The following is a 20,090-nucleotide window of genomic DNA, read 5'->3' on the forward strand; positions in this document are numbered from 1 at the left end:
AAAGTCCTTGAGAGTTGGTTCAGACTAAGAAGGACCTTGAGTCACGAATTTGAACACAAATACTGGGACTCCAGAACCTCTGGTCCACAGTCAGCGGGTGAACAGCACTACCATGTCTCTGGGTACCTGTTTGCACAAGCGGAAGCTACACCCAGGCCCTGTAGTCCCCTGCACTGCGTTAGGAAATGGCTCCAAATCTGTCTTGAAAGATTATTGCTGCTCAAGCCTGTAATCCCAGCACTTTGGGAGGCCGAGGCGGGTGGATCACGAGGTCAGGAGATCGATACCATCCTGGCTAACATAGTGAAACCCCGTCTCTACTAACAAATAGAAAAACATTAGCCGGGCGTGGTGGCGGGCGCCTGTAGTCCCAGCTACTCGGGAGGCTGAGGCAGAATGGCATGAACCCGGGAGGCGGAGCTTGCAGTGAGCCGAGATTACACCACTGCACTCCAGCCTGGGCGACAGAGCAAGACTGTCTCAAAAAAAAAAAAAAAAAAAAAAAAAATTAAAGATTATTGGCAGCAGGGTCAACAGATGGAGAGGCTGGACCTGAGTGGTGCCCGAGAAGCAGCAGCTGGCTTCAAAGACAAGCCCTTATCCTGGGCCTGAATGTGCAATTAATTGCACGTTAAGTGTTGGGCAGGGCATAGTCAGAAGGGCCAGTTAAATTATAGTTTTCTCACTCTTGAATATATGAGGCAGAAACTTGTAAGATCATCGTCACAGCAGATACAGGCACTTGGTAGCAACATGGAAAGATCTAGCCAGATAACAGAATTTATAATATTGCATGAGCTTCCATGTAAAATGGGCTTGTGTGGACCTAACAATTGGAAAGGCCATGACTCCAAATGTGAGTGGGGGCTCATGTTATTTTGTGACAGTCATTTCAGCGTGCAGCAAGTAGTCAGAAGTCTATTATTTGAGTTAGGCAGTCAACCATTGCCTTGTGTCTTTTTTGAAGTAAGGACTTTGTTTTAACTGGGTCTTGGGATGGCCCTTTGCATGTTCTGGTGAAGGCAGAAATGCAGGCCAGGAGCCAGACTTCCCACAAAGGAAAGAGTGGATCCTACACGCTGCAGACAAAAGGACAGAAAGTTCAGACTTGGCTAGGATAAGGGAAGGAGGATTAAGTTCCCACCACTATGACAATGAGGTTAGAAAAAGTATCGCCAGGCCGGGTGCGGTGGCTCATACCTGTAATCCCAGCACTTTGGGAGGCCGAGGCGGGTGGATCACGAGGTCAGGAGATCGATACCATCCTGGCTAACACGGTGAAACCCTGTCTCTACTAAAAATACAAAAAATTAGCTGGGCGTGGTGGCAGGCACCTGTAGTCCCAGCTACTCAGGAGGTTGAGGCAGGAGAATGGCGTGAACCCGGGAGGCGGAGCTTGCGAGTGAGCCTAGATTGCGCCACTGCACTCCAGCCTGGGCAATAGAGCAAAAAACTCCGTCTCAAAAAAAAAAAAAAAAGAAAAGGAAAGAAAAAGAATCCCCAAATGACAATGACACAGGACATACACACAGTTCTGCTGACACCCGGCACTTTATTAGTGGGGAAACTCGCCTTGGTCTGGCAGAGACTGGGATCGACAGGACCAGCACCCATCGCGAGGGGGTATTTTCTGTAAGATCAGGTGTTCCTCCCTCGTAGGTTTAGAGGAAACACCCTCATAGATGAAAACCCCCCCACAGAGCAGCACTGCAACTGCCAAGCAGCCGGGGTAGGAGGGGCGCCCTAGGCACAGCTGGGCCCTTGAGACAGCAGGGCTTCGATGTCAGGCTCGATGTCAATGGTCTGGAAGCGGCGGCTGTACCTGCGTAGGGGCACACCGTCAGGGCCCACCAGGAACTTCTCAAAGTTCCAGGCAACATCGTTGCGACACACCGGAGACCAGGTGATGAGCTTGGGGTCGGTCATAAGCGCAGTGGCGTCGTCGCTGGGAGCTGGCAGGGCCTCCCGCAGGAAGGCGAAGAGAGGGTGCGCCCCCGCACCGTTCACCTCGCACTTCTCGAAGAGCATGAAGTTGGGCTCGAACCCACCACCAGGCCGGACGTACTTGAGGGAATTCAGAATCTCTTCGTTCTTGGCGTTCTCCTACAGGAGAGAAGGGCAGCTAGGACCCGGGGTCAAGAGGAGGAGGGAAACGTTCTAACCACAAACAAGGGAGTTTTTCTATGAGTCACCGGGATTTTGCCTTCCATGCGCAATCCCAAGGGCGGACAGGAATTTCAGCAGCTACGACCAACAGAAAGGAAACGAGAGAGTAGCCAGACTCTCCGCGCATGGAGCCGACGGCACCCACCAGCACACCGCCGGCGCCCCCAGCCACTAATGCACGTCCGCCCCCGCCCCGCCCCGCCCGGCGCACCTGATGCCCAAACTGGTTGCACGGGAAGCCGAGCACCACCAGGCCCCGGGGTCCGAGGCGCCGCTGCAGCTCGTTCATCTGGGTGTAGTCCCGGACCGTGGTGCCTCAGAGGGACGCCACGTTCTCGATAAGTAGTACCTTGCCCCGCAGGGAGCCCAGGCTCACAGGCTCCCCGCCGGCCAGCGGGCGCGCCGAGAAGGCATACACCGACTGGGCCGCCGCCGCCGCTAGCCGAGCAGCACACATGGCGCAATTGTCCAAGAAGCCAGCGGAGCGCCCCGAACAAGCACTGTAAGGGTAGGCCAGCAGGCGCCTCCTTTTAACTGGCCGGCGGCGGGTCACGTGGCACAGGCAGTTTTCCGGGCCTGAGGGTCCCGCCTCATCCGGCCCCCGCCCTACCCGGAGGGCTCGGCCCCTCCTCAGCCAGGAAAAGGCTGGAGAGTGCGCCCGAGCGGGACGCGTGCTCCTCCTAAGCCGGAAGGAGCAGCGGGCATGTCTGGTCTGGCCCAGGCAACCAGGCGGCAGCGGTCCAGGTTACCCTTCCAAGGGCTGGGGCCCTCGAGGGCTCCGTTTTTTCTCAGAGGTTCCTGAGTTAGGATGTGGGGTTTGGCATAGGAGGCTGGTGGGCGACGGCAGCAGCTGCAGGAGCTGCCCGTGCACAAACAGCCCTCCTCTCCTGTGCCATGTTACCGGCAGTGCAGGGGACAGCCAGAGGGATCTAGGCTTCCGGTCTCCCTCCTCCCTGTCTCCAAAGCGGCACCGCCCTCGTGCGGGTTTTCTAACCGAGCAGAGTCCTGGAAGCTCTGCCCCAGCCTCCTGAAGTGGAGCCCAGTAGCTCGCCAGGGCCAAGGAAACGCTGCCGGAGTCCTCCCTCCCTGGCCTCCTCAGAAGGCTGCATTCACCCTACCCCCAAATCTGAACCAGAATGCGGTACAGGGTAATCATTTCCATGTTGTTGGGAGGGACCAGATTAGCTGCTGGGTGGGTGGGAGGTGGGGCACAAGCTAGTCCTTTGCACCCTCAACAAACCTCTCCAGGGTGAGCTAGGCCAGGAAGTCCTTGCATCCTCCTGCCCCCAGCCCTGGAGAGAGCAACACAAACAACAGGATACAGAAAGTTTAGAAAACTGCCTTTATTCTATTAGTAGTTGGAAAAATTAACTGGTACAGAAAAAAAGTTTAGTCAGCTGGAGAGAAGAGAGACAGAGTGCCACCCATGAGAACTGGTGGCTCCTCTGGGAGTGAACCTGGATACAGTGAGGAGAAAAGAGCACTGTGAATTAGAGCCAGACGCTTAAGTCCAGGTGAGACAGGTTATGCCATCTTCCAAAGTGTCTAATTGCCTCAGGCGTGAAACCAATTCCTATTTACTTAGCCCAGCTCCAAGGGGTACTGAGATACATGGGGCCGAAAAGGGGTAATATGGCCATATTTTATCAGAAAAAGTGACAAAACGGGAATTTAAAAAATGAATTTTCCATCTGACTTTATTTCCGAATACACTTTCTTTTTTAAAAAACCAATACACTTTCTTTGAGGATGACAAATATCAGTATTAGGAAATCCAATTATACAAAAAATACTACATCTAGTCTGGGGTAGATATATTTATTTTTGGTAACATACATTAAGTGGCACTAATTACACAGTAACTATAAGGTAACTAACATGAAACCACAGAACTGTAACTCTGCCACAGCTGCATGAACTTGGGCTTTTCTGGTTGAGCCCATTTTCAAAAAACTGCCCACCCCAGAGCTATGCCAACAAAATCTGTTACGGAGTAAAGCCCTTAAGTGGTGACTCACCAGAGTACCTTGCAGCTGACAGATAATAGGCAGGACATGTTAGTTATAAAGTAGTTACAGCCTAATTCACAAAAGTTACCAACTGTTTCTCTTTCTAGAAAGAAGCAAGAAGTTAAGAAATTCCTTGAATTAGCGCCTGGTGTGTCAGGTGGGAGTGCAGAGGAGGGCTGTTAGAGCAGTGTCAAAAGGACCCTGGTGGGCCAGACGGGTTGGACATCATTAATAATCATAGTTGGCTTCTAAATACTGGTAGCAAGATGACTTCTGATTTGTAATCTTAGGTAAATTATAGATAAATGAAAAAGGCCAGTAATCATACACTAAGATTAATAAACAGCACTTCAAAATTAACCGCATAAGGGCTGTGCTTGCAGCAAGGTTTCACAAGACAAGGCACCCAGATTTTTTCTTCCCACGTCTAGCTTGCAGAGCAGCTCTCGTAGCCATTTCAAAAACCTCTCTCACTCCATCTTTGGTCTTTGCTGAACACTCCATGTACCCAAAAGCGCCAATCCTGTTTGCCATATCTCTGCCTTCTTCAGGTTTCACCGGCTCCTAGCAAAGAAAAAAAAATAGTCCTTTTAGCTAATAGTGTGGCATACATATAGTAAGTAAAAAGTATTCAAATTCAGCTAAAAGATTTTTTTTTCTTTTTTTGAGACAGTTTTGCTCGTCGGTCGCCCAGGCTGGAGTGCAATGGCATGATCTCAGCTCACTGCAACCTCCACCTCCTGGGTTCAAGGGATTCTCCCGCCTCAGCCTCCCGAGTAGCTGGGACTACAGGTGCCCACCACCGTGCCCAAGTAATTTTTTAGTAGAGATGGGGTTTCACCATTTTGGCCAGGCTGGTCTCGAACTCCTGACCAAGTGATCTGCCCACCTCGGCCTCCCAAAGTGCTGGGATACAGGCATGAGCCACTGTACCCAGCCTAAAAAAAAAAAAAGACTTTCAAAAGCTGTTAAACTTGGCTGGGTGTGGTGGCTCACACCTGTAATCCCAGCACTTTGGGAGGCTGAGCTGGGCGGATCACGAGTTTAGGAGATCAAGACCATCCTGGCCAACATGGTGAAACCCCTCTTTACTAAAATACAAAAAATCACCTGGGCGTGGTAGTGGGCGCCTGTAACCCCAGCTACTCAGGAGGCTGAGGCAGGGGAATCGTATAAACCTGGGAGGCGGAGGTTGCAGTTGAGCCAAGATCGTGCCACAGCACTCCAGCCTGGCGACAGAGTGAGACTCCTTCTCAAAAACAAAACAAAACAAAACAAAACTGCTAAACTTATGAAATTTTTAAACTGACATATGGTAACTACCCCCTACCAAACATAAAATCTCTAATAAACATGGTATTCACTGGGAAGTAGAGGGAAGAGGTCAGAGGAGCCCTGGAAGGTTAAGGAGTCAATCAAGAGCAAAATTACTCAAGCTACCAATCCAGGACTAAATGCCCTGAAGGAAATAAAGCCTACCCTTGACATTCAGACAGAGAAACCTGAGTAAGAGAACTTAGGTTGAAGATCTCAATGCTTCTCCTCCAGTGAGGAAGCCCTGCCATTAGGCCAGCTGGTTTCTGAGAGGCCAAGATGCCACATCCATCATCACTTTTAAAAAGGCATTGGGAGTGGAGGAGAGGGAAGGCATTAGGGCTTTCTATCTGGACTCCCAGCCTTCAAGATTTCCTTATCTTTCAGTTGCCACTAATTTATCTTTGGCCTCACATGTACCAAAGTAATAGCTGGGGAAGGCAATCAAGAGTCTAACAGGCCCGGGCGTGGTGACTCACGCCTGTAATCCCAGCACTTTGGGAGGCCAAGGCGGGCAGATCACCTAAGGTCAGGAATTTGAAACCAGCCTGACCAACATGGAGAAAACCCATCTCTACTAAAAATACAAAAATTAGCCAGGCGTGGTGGCACATGCCTGTAATCCCAGCAACTTGGGAGGCTGAGGCAGGAGAATCACTTAAACCTGGGAGGCTGAGTTTGCAGCCGAGATAGCACCACTGCACTCCAGCCTGGGTGACAAAAGCAAAACTGTGTCTCAAAAAATAAAAATAAAGAGTCTAACAGAGGCCGGGCACAGTGGCTCACACCTGTAATCCCTGCACTTTGGGAGGCAAAAGTGGGCAGATCACTTGAGGTAAGGAATTCAAGACCAGCCTGGCCAACAGGGTGAAACCCCATCTATTAAAAAAAAAAAAAAAAAAAGAAAGAAAATTAGCCGGTCATGGTGGAGGATGCCTGTAGTCCCAGCTACTCGGGAGTCTGAGGCAGAAGAATCGCTTGAACCCCAGAGGCGGAGGTTGCAGTGAGCTGAGATTGTGCCACTGCACTCCAGCCTGGGTGACAGAATGAGACTCCATGTCAAAAAAAAAGAAAGTTCCTACATCTAGAGCCACTGATTACTAGCTACTGATGAAATGGTTCATTCTCAGGCCAGCAGTCCTTATGGGCATAGCACTACCTCATAAAAAAACATTCCATCTCACAGGACTGGTGAACTATCTTAGGGATCTTCTGTGAAGATCCCAATTAATGAGGGTCAGAGGGCCACAGAGGGGCTTCTGAGCCTCTAAAACAACCTGGCCTGTGAAGGTTCCTGCTGGGCTCCCCAAACCTCCAAACTTGGGGCCCTAGTTCAAGAATACTACAAGACAGTCCTGCCCCAGATCATGCCTGCTTCATCTTGGCTAGCTCCCGCCTTGTGTGCTCATCATTCCGAAGATCCTTCTTATTCCCAACCAGGATGATGGGCACGTTGGGACAGAAATGCTTGACTTCTGGGGTCCACTTTTCTGGGATGTTTTCTGAAAGAAAAATGTAGAGAATTTGGGGATACATACAATTCTATCTTGAAGACTTTCCAAGAACCTCAGTGAAACTGCAGAGACACTTTCTTTGTGGCTTCAGAAGAATGCTAGACATTTAATGAAACCCACTAGTTTCAAAACCATAAAAAGGAAATATAATCCCTTTCCTTTAAACAGAGAACCAACAGCTTTTTCTCAGTCCAGCCAAGAGTGGTGCTGAGCATCTCTGTAGGTGGGGCCCGAGTAAGGGCTCTGGAGGAGCAAAAGATCCACAACACAAGGTAGTTTCACGGGGGGCACTTCCTGCCCCACAAAGGCAGGCACTTTACAGGACATCTGTCACTGCTGGTAGAAGATTCTGACATAGCTTACAGAAGGGGTCCCCATTCTAGGGCAGCAGCTGACCCAGGGTCCACATGCTCTTTTTCTAACTTGTTCATCGACTCTCAGCATAACTTCTACCCTATGGGGTTTACTGGTATTTCAAATGGCTCAAGAGTGACTTTTGGCCGGGAGTGGTGGCTCATGCCTGTAATCCCAGCACTTTGGGAGGCCGAGGTGGGCGGATCATGAGGTCAGGAGATCGAGACCATCCTGGCTAACACAGTGAAACCCCGTCTCTACTAAAAATACCAAAAAAATTAGCCGGGTGTAGTGGTGGGCACCTGTAGTCCCAGCTATTCAGGAGGCTGAGGCAGGAGAATGGTGTGAACCCAGGAGGCAGAGCTTGCCATGAGCCGAGATCGCGCCACTGCACTCCTGGGCGACAGAGCAAGACTCCGTCTCAAACAAAAAAAAGTGACTTTTGAAAATAACCAAAAGAGGCTGGGTGTGGTGACTCATACTTGTAATTCCAGCACTTTTGAGAGGCTAAGGCAAGTAGACAGCTTTGGCCTAGGAGCTCAAGAACAGCCTATGCAACATGGCTAAACCCCATCTCCAGACAGCGTGGTGGCTCGTGCCTGTAATCCCAGCACTTTGGGAGGCTTAGGTGGGTGGATCACCAGAGGTCAGGAGTTCGAGACCAGCCTGGCCAACATGGCGAAACCTCATCTCTACTAAAATTACAAAAATTAGCCGGGTGCAGTGGCGTGCACCTATAGTCCCAGCTACTTGGGAGGCTGAGGCAGAAGAAACACTTGAACCCAGGAGGTGGAGGTTGTGATGAGTCGAGATCGCGATACTACACTCACTCCAGCCTGGGCAACAGAGTGAGACTCTGTATCAAAAAAATCAAAAACCCCATCTCCACAAAAACATACAAAAACTTAGCAGTTTACAGTGGTACATGTGCCTGCATTCCCACCTACTTGAGAGGCTGAGGTGGGAGGATCACTGGAGTCCAGGATTCAAGGTAGCAGTGAGCTATGATCACGCTACTACTGCACTCCAGCCAGGGTGACAAAGTGAGACTTCATCTCTTAAAAACAAATAAATAGGCTGGGCGCAGTGGCTCACGTCTATAATCCCAAAACTTTGAGAGGCTGAGGCAGGTGGATCGCGTTAGGTCAGGAGTTCGAGACCAGTCTGGCCAACATGGTGAAATCCCATCTCTTAAAAATACAAAAAGATTGCCAGGCGCAGTGGTTCATGCCTATAATCCCAGCACTGTGAAGGCCGGGGCGGGTGGATCACCTCAGGTCGGGAGTTGGAGACCAGCATAACCAACATGGAGAAACCCCGTCTCTACTAAAAATACAAAATTAGCTGGGCGTGGTGGCACATGCCTGCAATCCCAGCTACTTGAGAGGCTGAGGCTGGAGAATCGCTTGAACCCAGGAGGCGGAGGTTGCAGTGAGCCGAGATCATGCCATTGCACTCCAGCCTGGGCAACAAGAGCGAAACTCCGTCTCAAAAACAACAAAACAAAACAAAAAAATTAACTGGGCATGGTGGTGCATGCCTGTAATCCCAGCTACTAGGGAGGCTGAGGCAGGGAAATTCCTTGAACCAGGGAGGTGGAGGTTGCAGTGAGCCAAGATCGTGCCACTGCCCTCCAGCCTGGGCGACAGAGCGAGACTCCGTCTCAAAATAAATAAATAAATAAATAAATAAATAAATAAATAAATAAATAAATAAATAAATAAATAAAAAAAAATAGACCAGGCGCAGTGGCTCATCAGGCCTGTAATCTCAGCACTTTGGGAGGCCGAGGCAGGTGGATCAGGAGTTTGAGACCAGTCTGGCCAACATGTTGAAACCCTGTCTCTACTAATAATACAAAAATTAGTCAGGCATGGTGGTGCATGCCTGTAATCCCAGCTACTTGGGAGGCTGAGGCAGAAGAAGTGCTTGAACCCGGGAGGCGGAGTGCAGTGAGCCGAGATTGCACCATTGCACTCCAGCCTGCGTGACAAGAGCAAAAGTCTGTCTCAAAAAAACAAAAATAAAAATAAATAAAACAAAACAGCATACAACCATGACCCACCTCTACAAATGTTATTTGTAATATTTACTGTTACTGGGTTTACTGTTGTTATTTTCTGATTTACTTTTTTGGGGGCATTGAGGGGAGCCTATTCTGTCTTCCCTCATCTAGAACAGTTTTTTTTTTTTTTTTAGATGGAATCTTGCTCTGTCGCCCAGGCTGGAGCGCAGTGGCACAATCTCAGCTCACTACAACCTCTGCCTCCTGGATTCAAGCAATTCTCCTGCCTCAGCCTCCCGAGTAGCTGGGATTACAGGCACTCGCCACCACGCCCGGATGATTTTTTTGTATTTTTAGTAGAGACAGGGCTTCACCATGTTGGACAGGCTGGTCTTGAACTCCTGACCTCAGGATCCACCCACCTTGGCCTCCCAAAGTGGTGGGATTACAGGTGTGAGCCACAGTGCCTGGCCTAGAATAGATGTTCTGTTAGTAGGTGCTGTAGTTATTTCCTGAATATGTGAAATTATACCAATAGTCTACCCCCTTCCTGGAGTTTGAGGTACATAGAATTTGAATAAATTGACTGTCGCCACTCTTGGTGAATAAATTTTCAAAAAAATTTTTTTTTTTTGAGACAAGAGTCTCACTCTGTCACCTAGGCTGGAGTGCAGTGATGCGATCTCGGCTCACTGCAACCTCTGCCTCCCAGGTTCAAGCAATTCTCCTGCCTCAGCCTCCTGAGTAGCTGGGATTACAGGTACATGCCACCATACTTGGCTAAGTTTTGTATTTTTAGTATCGACAGGATTTCACCATGTTGGCCAGGCTGGTCTCGAACTCCTGACCTCAGGTGATCCGCCTACCTCAGCCTCCTGAAGTGCTGGGATTACAGGCGTGAGCCACCATGCCCGGCCTAAAAAATATAAAAATTAACCAAGTGCAGCAGTGTGTGCCTGTAGTACCAACTACTGGGTGGGGACTGAGATGGGAGGATTGTTTGAGCCCAGGAGGTCGAGGCAGCAGTAAATTGAATCTGCAACTGCACTCAAGACTGGGCAAGAAAGCGAGACCCTGTCTCAAAAAGAAAAAAGTGAGACTGAAGAGACAAAATGTTTTGCTCTGGAGGCAGTTTTTTCCCTCAAGAAATTATACACTAGATAACGAGGGCAAAGGCACACAGTCCTTCTCATTCCAATAGGATCTAGGTGAAGTTATTTATGTGTGTATCTGATAGGAGAGTGTCAACTAGCTCAAATTTTCTCTGTGGCCTAAAGCTCTGCCCAGCCTCCAGGGCCTTCCAGCAGCTTCACAAAAGGAAGTCATATTAGTTTGAAAACCAAAACTAGGCTGGGTGTGGTGGCTCACACCTGTAATCCCAGCACTTTGGGAGGCCAAGGTGAGTGGATCACCAGAGGTCAGAAGTTTGAGAGAAGCCTGGCCAACAGGGAGAAACCCGGTCTCTACTAAAAATACAAAAATCAGCCAGGCGTGGGGGCGTATGCCTGTAGTCCAAGCTACTTGGGAGGCTGAGACAGGAGATTTGCTTGAACCTGGAAGGCGGAGGTTGCAGTGAGCCAAGATTGTGCCACTAAACTCCAGCCTGGGCAATAGAGCGAGACCCTGCCTCTAAATCAATCAATCAAAGCTGCTGAAAATGATCTAAGTGAACCAACGGCATGGAATACGTGCTCTTTCTCTGTCCTGGGACATACTGCACAGAGGACTCAATCTTAGCTCAGCTCCTTGGGCCAGCATGACCTTAAACGAGTGGCTCAATATCTTGGAGCAACCCCCGTTATCATCATTAAGGTAGGGACAACCATAACAACACAATCACTCTAACACTAACTATCCAGGCAACCCGAGGCCACAAGCAGACCCTCAAAGGCTGTTTGTGGTAATGATGACAACATCCTTGACCCACCTCCTGCCCTGTCATGACAGGGAGGGCTGCAGCACAAGTTTATTAATAGATACCTCATCATCTTCAGCACAAACCTAAAGCAAGTTTTTTCAAGCCTGGTTTCACAGAATGTCAGGTTAGCATTCTTCAGTCTTTTTCTAAAGAATACTGACTTCTGGGCCAGGCGCAGTGGCTCACGCCTATAATCCCAGCACTTTGGGAGGCCGAGGCAGGCGGATCACGAGGTCAGGAGATCAAGATCATCCTGGCTAACATGGTGAAATCCCATCTCTACTAAAAAATACAAAAAATTAGCCGGGCGTGGTGGTGGCCACCTGTAGTCCCAGCTACTTGGGTGGCTGAGGCAGGAGAATGGCATCAACCCAGGAGGCAGAGCTTGCAGTGAGCTGAGATCAAGCCACTGCAATCCAGCCTGGGAGACAGAGCAAGACTCCCTCTCAAAAAAAAGAGAATACTGACTTACTGACTTCTGAATTATGTGGCTGTGTTTAGGCTAATGAAATGATCACATTCAAGCTTCTATCAGCTAAGACACTTCAGAAAAAGGCTAAGACAGGGCAACCAAAAAAAAAAAAAAAGTCTTTCCCCAAAAGAGATGGCTTTACATTTGGAACTCATCTAGTTTGCTCATCTTTTTTTTTTGGGAGATGGAGTCTGCAGTACAGTGGCACGATCTTGGCTCACTGCAACTTCTGCTTCCCAGGCTCAAGTGATTCTCCTGCCTCAGCCCCTGGAATAGCTGGGATTACAAGCGCACGCCACCACACCCAGCTAATTTTTGTATTTTAGTAGAGACAGGGGTTCACCATGTTGCCTAGGCTGGTCTCAAACTCCTGACCTCAGGTGATCTGCCAGCCTCGGCCTCCCAAAGTGCTAGGATTACAGGTGTCAGCCACCGCACCAGCCTTAGTTTACTCATCTTTGTATCTGGAATTCATCTAGTTTACAAGGCAGTTAGATTTTTAAATAACATTTAATATTATTTAGTAATAATAATAATTATTATTTTTGAGATAGAGTCTTGCTCTGTCGCTCAGTCTGGAATGCAGTGCCATAATCTCGGCTCACTGCAATCTCCACCTACCAGGTTCAAACGATTCTCCTGCCTCGGCCTCCCAAGTCCCTGGGACTACAGGCGTGCACCACCATGCCCGGCTAATTTTTTTGTACTTTTAGTAAAGACGGGGTTTCACCATGTTGGCCAGGCTGGTCTTGAACTCCTGACCCTCAGGTGATCCACCCGTCTGGACCTCCCAAAGTGCAGGGATTATAGGTGTCAGCCACCATGCCCTGCCTAGGTGGATACATTTTAAATACAGTACCCATGGGAGACCTAGGCTGAAAGGGACCCAAGGCCCACGCTCTACAATCCCAAACTCCAGGACTCCGGCCACTGACGATGATTGCTTCTCTGAAATTCATGTCTGCTTTTCAGCCACTTGATGCCCAGAAACCAGATGCCAACTAGCTACACAGGCAGTGACAAATATCAGGGTGCAGGGCCACTCACCTAAACTATCAGGGCTGTCGATGGAAAAACACATCAGTATAACATCGGTATCTGGGTAGGAGAGGGGCCTCAGGCGATCATAATCTTCCTGCCCAGCTGTGTCCCACAAAGCCAACTCTACCTGTAATGGGAAAAACAACCACAAGAGAGCAAGGTTAATCCCCCCACCCACTTTTAGAAAAAGTGACACTTACCATAGTACATTGAAATGGCAGACGGTCTAAAACAGTAAAACACAGGAGTACTTACATTTTTTCTTTCCTTTTTTTTTTTTTTGAGATGGAGTCTTGCTCTGTCGCCCAGGCTAGAGTGCAGTGGCGCGATCTCTGCTCCCTGCAAGCTCCGCCTCCCGGGTTCACACCATTCTCCTGCCTCGGCCTCCCAAGTAGCTGGGACTACAGGTGCCCGCCATCACACCCGGCTAATTTTTTGTATTTTTAGTAGAGACGCGGTTTCACTGTGTTAGCCAGGATGGTCTGGATCTCCTGACCTCATGATCCGCCCGCCTCGGCCTCCCAAAGTGTTGGGATTGCAGGCGTGAGCCACCGCGCCTGGCCTCTTTTTTTTTTTTTTTTTTGTTGAGACGGAGTCTTACTCTGTTGCTCGGACTGGAGTTCAGTGGCAAGATCTTGGCTCACTGCAAGCTCTGCCCCCGGGTTCACGCCATTCTCCTGCCTCAGCCTCCTGAGCAGCTGGGACTACAGGCGCCCGCCACCACGCTCGGCTAATTTTTCGTACTTTTAGTAGAGACGGGGTTTCACCATGTTAGCCAGGATGGTCTTGATCTCCTGACCTCGTGATCCGCCTGCCTCTGCCTCCCAAAGTGCTGGAATTACAGGTATGAGCCACCACACCCGGCCGAGTATTCACTTTTATGAGCATCAAGCTCAAATGAGAGTATATTTAAATTATTTTAGGTTGAAATTTCTCAAAATTGAAAATCTGAGAACCCACCTCTACAAAAACACCTTAAAAATTAGCTGAGTGTGGCCAGGCACGGTGGCTCATGCCTGTAATCCTAGCACTTTGGGAGGCTGAGGCGGGCTGACTGCCTGAGCTCAGGAGTTCGAGACCAGCCTGGGCAACATGGTGAAACCCCGTCCCTACTAAAATATGAAAGAAATTAGCCAGGCATGGCAGCGTGCGCCTGTAGTCCCAGCTACTGGAGAGGCTGAGGCAGGTGAATTGCTTGAACTCGAGAGGCAAAGGTTGCAGTGAGCCGAGATCGTGCCACTGCACTCCAGCACTCCAGCATGGGCGACAAAGCGAGCCTCCATCTCTAAAAAATAAAAATAAAAATAAAATAAAACTTAGCTGAGTGTGGGCTGGGTGCGGTGGCTCACGCCTGTAATCCCAGCACTTTGGGAGGCCAAGGCAGGCGGATCACCTGAGGTCGGAAGTTCGAGACTAGCCTGACCAATGTGGAGAAACCCCATCTCTACTAAAAATACAAAATTAGCTGGGCGTGGTGAAGCATGCCTGTAATCCCAGCTACTCAGGAGGCTGAGGCAGGAGAATCGCTTGAACCCAGGAGGCGGAGGTTGCAATGAGTGGAGGTTGCAATGAGCTGAGATTGCACCACTGCACTCCAGCCTGGCCAAAAAGAGCGAAACTCCATTTAAAAAAAAAAAAAAATTAGCTGACTGTGGTGGTGCACGCCTGTAGTCCCAGCTACTTGGGAGACTGAGGTGGGAGGACTGCTTGAGCCCGGGAGGCGGAGGTTGCAGTAAGCAGAGATTGTGCCACTGCACTGCAGCCTAGGCAGTGAGACCTTGACTCAATTAGGAAAAAAACAAAAAAACAAAACAGATACTAAAACTGAACCAAGTGGCATAATTCAAAATGTCAAGTCAAAAATAACTCTGTAGCTTATGAAAGTGTTTAATTATAAATAACATTCTACTAGGAAAGAAAGCAGACAGGAGGGAAGAAATCAAATTTTAAATAACATTCTACCAGGCATACAGGCGAGAGAGGAAGATACAAGACTAAGTAAATTTTCTGCTATAATGTGGAAACCATGGAAACAAATCTGTATTTTGAGTTGGTAGGTAGGAAAAGACACCATGCTGGCTGTTAAGCAAGGCCTGAGATGACAGGAAAGCCCTTTTGGCTGTGCCTTTACTACTCAAGAAATGTCTGAAATAATGCATCACATAAGGTGAGAGAGTACTCCTTTCACATCCGGGTACATCCTCACCCTCCTGTGGTAGAAGGGTAAACTGATGCCTGGGCTCTGAATACAAGTCCCATTCAACACTGCCCAGCACTGCACCCAGCTCTGCTACCCCATTCTTATCACCAGACTCCATGTTAAACATCCTCTGTACAGAGGCCCTTTGAGGCCCAAGAGGTCTCCCTCCAATACTTGGAACACATCTTTCTTCTCTTAGCACCTTCACAGCCCAAATTTCAGTTTCTAAATGATTTCTTCCTTAAAATTGATGGCTCTTCCACCCCCGAACTTTTGCCCCAGGATGCATCACAAATAACCTCCACAAGGCCCACTGTACTTCTGTCATGCAAACCATCATTCTGGCATGTGTAACTAAGATATACTGATGCCCAATTATCACAATCTGTCTGCCCTCACAATAATGGAGCTCATTTACTCCCTGGCAAATCCCACTCTCCCGGCCCCCTCCACCCCACGGTGTTTAGTCATATATCCAGCCTCTATTGGTGCTTGATAAAATGCTTCCAAGATGTTGAGTCTGTCTCATATCAAAAGGGGCCTTTTCATTGTGAGCAGGCCTACTCTTGGTACCATGATCACCTACAATCTTGTATGGTTCCCTAGGCTGTACTATTGCCTACTGTTTTTTTTTTTTGAGACAGAGTTTCGCCCTTGTCGCCCAGGCTTGAGTGCAGTGGCGCAGTCTCAGTTCACTGCAACCTCTGCCTCCCGGGTTCAAGTGATTCTCCTGCCTCAGCCTCCCAAGTAGCTGGGATTACAAGTGCCTGCCACCATGCCCAGCTAATTTTTTGTATTTTTAGTAGAGATTGGGTTTTGCCATGTTGGGCAGGCTGGTCTCAAACTCCTGACCTCTGGTGATCCTCCTGCCTCAGCCTCCCAAAGTGCTGGATTACAGGTGTGAGCTACCACGTCTGGCCTTATACTATTGCGTACTGTTAAATGAATATTCCTACACAGTACCCTCTCCCATCTTGGGGACTCTTGAGTTGCTCTGAGGCAGGCAGGTAGCCTGTGATATGCTCTTCAATCAAACACTTTTATTCCAGGGGACTCTCCTCAAGTGAGAACCTCCCCCTATCTTGCGAGGGTCAGTGATGTCCAAGGTTTGCAGCACAAGAAAAATACTCACAGACCATGCCTCAAGGTTTTAAGTCAATGTCTCTAAATTTCTTATGGGCAAGATTCTGGTTGTTTCAAGATGCCCAGGCAGAAATAATGTTTCCAGGAGAACCAAAGAGCTGCTTCCAAAACATACATACTGCCACAGATGGAAAAGACCCTTCCAGTTCATGCTTACAGACATGCAGCAATTAACCACTCTCTGGAGAAAATGTTAGGATACAACCAGTAATATACATTCACTACTAGGCTTTTGAGAAATAAGCTATGAAAATGCCAACCTGACATTGCTTCCCCAAGCCAATGGATCTTTCTATGTATGGTGCATCAATCTAAGTTAGGTAAGAGGGCTATAACTTGACACCAATCCTGAAGATGTCATCACATTTCTACCTAGTTTGTCACAACTGGGCCCTGTGTCCATATAAAACCAGTCTTCCTATCAGGACCACAAAAACACCTATGTCCAAGCATCCATGCTTGGCTGAGGCTGAATTAACACTCTCTGTATTGGTTTGCCACCTTCAGGGTACATCCCAAAATTCTGTTAGGCTGGTATTTGTTGTATTTTTTCCATCTATACTTGGGCCAGAAAGTATCTTAGAGTTCCTATTAGCATAAGAGCAATCATCGTGGCTCACTCTGTATTTGAATAAAAAAGACTACAAACTATAGGACGGGCGCAGTGGCTCACGCCTGTAATCCCAGCACTTTGGGAGGCAGGCAGATCACGAGGTCAGGAGATCAAGACCATCCTGGCTAACACGGTGAAACCCTGTCTCTACTAAAAATACAAAAAACTAGCCAGGCGTGGTGGCGGGCGCCTGTAGTCCCAGCTACTCCGGAGGCTGAGGCAGGAGAATGGCGTGAACCCAGGAGGCAGAGGTTGCAGTTAGCAGAGATCACGCCACTGCACTCCAGCCTGGGCGACAGAGCGAGACTCTGTCTCAAAAAAAAAAAAAAAAAAAAAAAAGACTACAAACTATGAAAGAGGGTTTTGAGCATGGCAGTATTCATCTCTTAGAAAGCGCTTTGGTGCTTCCAAACATTTTCCGTTACTTCACAGAACCTTGATGTCACCTATAAAAACCGTTTTACAAATGAGGAAGGCTCAAAGGTCAGGAGCTTACTGATGGTCAAACAACTATCAGGAAGCCCTACAATGAGAGACCCTGGAGTTCTGAGCAGCTGATCTAACCCACATTCCTCACACAGTGCCACAAAAGGAGGCTAGGTGGCCCTGGGACAGAAAGAAATAAGTAATGTGGACAAGTAGAAGTGGCCAGGCACGGTGGCTCATGCATGTAATCCCAGCACTTTGGGAGGCCAAGGCGGGCGGATCACCTGAGGTCAAAAGTTCGAGACCAGCCTGGCCAACATGGCGAAACCTCGTCTCTACTAAAAATACAAAGATTAGCCGGGCGTGGTGGCGGGCACCTGTAATCCCAGCTCCTCAGGAGGCTGAGATAGGAGAATTGCTTGAACTCGGGAGGCGGAGGTTGTTGTAAACCAAGATCATGCCATTGCACTCCAACCTGGGTGATAGAGGGAGACTCTGTCTCTAAACAAACAAAAACAAAGAAAGGAGAAAGGGGATGAATGGAAGCTAATATATCAAGTGTTAGCAGCATATGAGACATATAACTGAATGCTCAAGAAAAATGAGAATGTTGGAGAAGAGCACCTCATTCTAGTTTTAGGGGTTTTTTCCTTTCAGCTGACCCACTTCAAAAGATGTGTAGGAGAGCTGGGCACGCTGGCTTGCGCCTGTAAGCCCAGCCACTTGGGGCTGAGATGGGAGAACTTGAGCCCAGTTGTTTGAAACCAGCTGGACCAACACAAGACCTCATCTCTAAAAACATAAATTACCCAGGTGTGGTGGCGCATACCTACAGTGCCAGCTATTTGGGAGGCTGAGGTGGAAGGATCACTTGAGCCCAAGAGTTCAAGGCTGCAGTGAACTATGATCATGTCACAGCACCGCAGGCCTGGGAGACAAAGTACAATCCCTGTCTCTTTATTTAAGAGAAAAAAAAAAAAAGTATGAGAGGCCAAGTAAAGCATTACTTAGACAACAAAAGGAAGCAGAAGATTAAAAAAAAAAAAAAAAACCAAAACCAAAATTAAAACCCCAAAAAACCCTCCAATTTCACAAGAGCTTTGTTCCAGTCTTGCCAGAGGGCTTTTAGGACAGAAATGGGGAAGCACTGTTCTCACCATCAATGACAATAAAATACAACAATTGTGGCAGGCTATTTTATGTTAAAGTAAAAAAAATCTTTTGGCCGGGCGCAGTGGCTCATGCCTGTAATCCCAGCACTTTGGGAGGCCGAGACGGGCAGATCACGAGATCAGGAGATCGAGATCATCCTGGCTAACACGGTGAAACCCCGTCTCTACTAAAAATACAAAAAATTAGCCGGTCTGGTGGTGGACACCTGTAGTCCCAGCTACTTGGGAGGATGAGGCAGGAGAATAGCACGAACCCAGGAGGCAGAGCTTGAACTAGTAATCTAATACTGGGACATCTGATTAAATACTTTGACAGAATTTTTGTCAAAGTCCAAGCATACAAAGAAGTTCATCTGAGCATTATCGATATGGCAATGAACTAAACTTCAAATATACGTAAACTTGAAAAGAGCATATATGGCTGGGCAAGGTGGCTCACGCCTGTAATCCCAGCACTTTGGGAGGCTGAGGCAGGTGGATCATCTGAGGTCAGGAGCTTGAGACCAGCCTGGCCAACATGGCAAAATTGCATCTTTACAAAATACAAATATTAGCCAGGCATGGTGGTGTGCGCCTGTAATCCCAGGTACTCTACTCTGGAGGCTGAGGCAAAGAATTGCTTGAACCCGGGAGGTGGAGGTTGCAGCGAGCTGAGATTGTACCACTGCACTCCAGCCTGGGCGACAGAGCGAGACTCTGTCTCAAACAACAAAACAAAACAAAAAAAAACACATATGCTAAGGACACCATGTCAAATACATATGAATGTAAACAAAGTCTGGATGAGTAGCAGTTAAAAATGAAAAAACAGCCAATCACCTGCGGTCAGGAGTTCATGACCAGCCTGGCCAACGTAGTGAAACCCCATTTCTACTAAAAATACAAAAATCAGCCAGGTGTGGTGGCATATTCCCGTAATCCCAGCTACTGGGGAGGTTGAGGCAGGAGAATCCTTTAAACCTGGGGGAAGGCTGGGCACAGTGGCTCACTCCTGTAATCCCAGCACTTTGGGAGGCTGAGGTGGGTGGATCACCCGAGGTCAGGAGTTTGAGACCAGCCTGGTGAAACCCCATCTCTACTAAACGAAAAATGAGCTCAGCATGGTGGCAACATGCCTGTAATCCCTGCTACTTGGGAGGCTGAGGCAGGAGAATCACTTGAACATGGGAGGCAGAGGTTGCAGTGAGCCAAGACTGAGCCACTGCACTCTAGCCTGGGCAACAGAATGAGACTCCGTCTCCAAAAAAAAAAAAAAAGAACAAACTTGGACTAAGATGGCAGGATGAGAATGGATTCTTCTTTCCAACATTTTTGTTATATGGTATACTGAAGAGGCAAAAAGCTCTAATTCTCTACATGCTCCATAAATATTCTAACATGGAAAATGGCATCAGTTGTTATGAAAAGTATACTCACCTGCTTTCCATCCACCTCGATATCTGCCACATAGTTCTCAAACACTGTGGGCACATACACCTCTGGGAACTGGTCCTTGCTGAAGACTATGAGCAAGCATGTCTTTCCACAGGCTCCATCACCAACAATCACCAGTTTCTTCCGGATGGCAGCCATTGCTGAAACACAAAACACAGATATTACCTGCAATGCACAAGAAGTCATAGGTAGCTTACAGGCTATGACACATGCTTTGGTAACCATGGGGCATAAACCTCTATTAGCATACTCAAATTCAAACTTCTAGTATGCCAATCCACCTGGCACCAAAAGGTTATACATTAAAAA

General features: G+C 48.4%; 2 protein-coding genes across 5 annotated transcripts in view; both read right to left on the reverse strand.

The window, feature by feature from the left end:
- Nucleotides 1–1,532: 1,532 nt before the first annotated feature.
- GPX1 (glutathione peroxidase 1) lies at nucleotides 1,533–3,273 on the reverse strand. 2 transcript variants are annotated; one of them, XM_003818370.6, is made up of 2 exons: nucleotides 2,378–3,273; nucleotides 1,533–2,103 (listed from the first exon to the last, which is right to left on the reverse strand). In XM_003818370.6, the coding sequence occupies exons 1-2, from the start codon at nucleotides 2,621–2,623 to the stop codon at nucleotides 1,744–1,746; spliced, it is 606 nt and encodes a 201-aa protein (XP_003818418.2). In that variant the 5' UTR covers nucleotides 2,624–3,273; the 3' UTR covers nucleotides 1,533–1,743. The 2 variants fall into 2 exon arrangements, with proteins under 2 accessions (XP_003818418.2, XP_024783865.1); XM_024928097.4 differs by having other exon boundaries at nucleotides 1,862–2,122; nucleotides 2,378–2,720.
- A 221-nt stretch (nucleotides 3,274–3,494) lies between these two features.
- Nucleotides 3,495–20,090, reverse strand: part of RHOA (ras homolog family member A) — a 57,783-nt gene continuing 41,187 nt past the window's right edge. The window contains exons 2-5 of one of the 3 annotated variants that reach the window (XM_003818369.6): nucleotides 19,764–19,921; nucleotides 12,800–12,920; nucleotides 6,861–6,991; nucleotides 3,495–4,739 (exon numbers count right to left, since the gene is read on the reverse strand). In XM_003818369.6, coding sequence (XP_003818417.1) covers nucleotides 4,566–4,739; nucleotides 6,861–6,991; nucleotides 12,800–12,920; nucleotides 19,764–19,919 — 582 coding nt within the window. In that variant the 5' untranslated portion in view covers nucleotides 19,920–19,921 and the 3' untranslated portion in view covers nucleotides 3,495–4,565. Of the gene's footprint in view, nucleotides 4,740–5,196; nucleotides 5,425–6,860; nucleotides 6,992–12,799; nucleotides 12,921–19,763; nucleotides 19,922–20,090 lie in introns of those variants that run through there. The other 2 variants (XM_063602359.1, XM_063602360.1) reach the window with 2 other exon arrangements.

The sequence above is a fragment of the Pan paniscus genome, chromosome 2 (assembly GCF_029289425.2).
Source record: "Pan paniscus chromosome 2, NHGRI_mPanPan1-v2.0_pri, whole genome shotgun sequence".
Taxonomy (NCBI): Eukaryota; Metazoa; Chordata; class Mammalia; order Primates; family Hominidae; genus Pan; species Pan paniscus.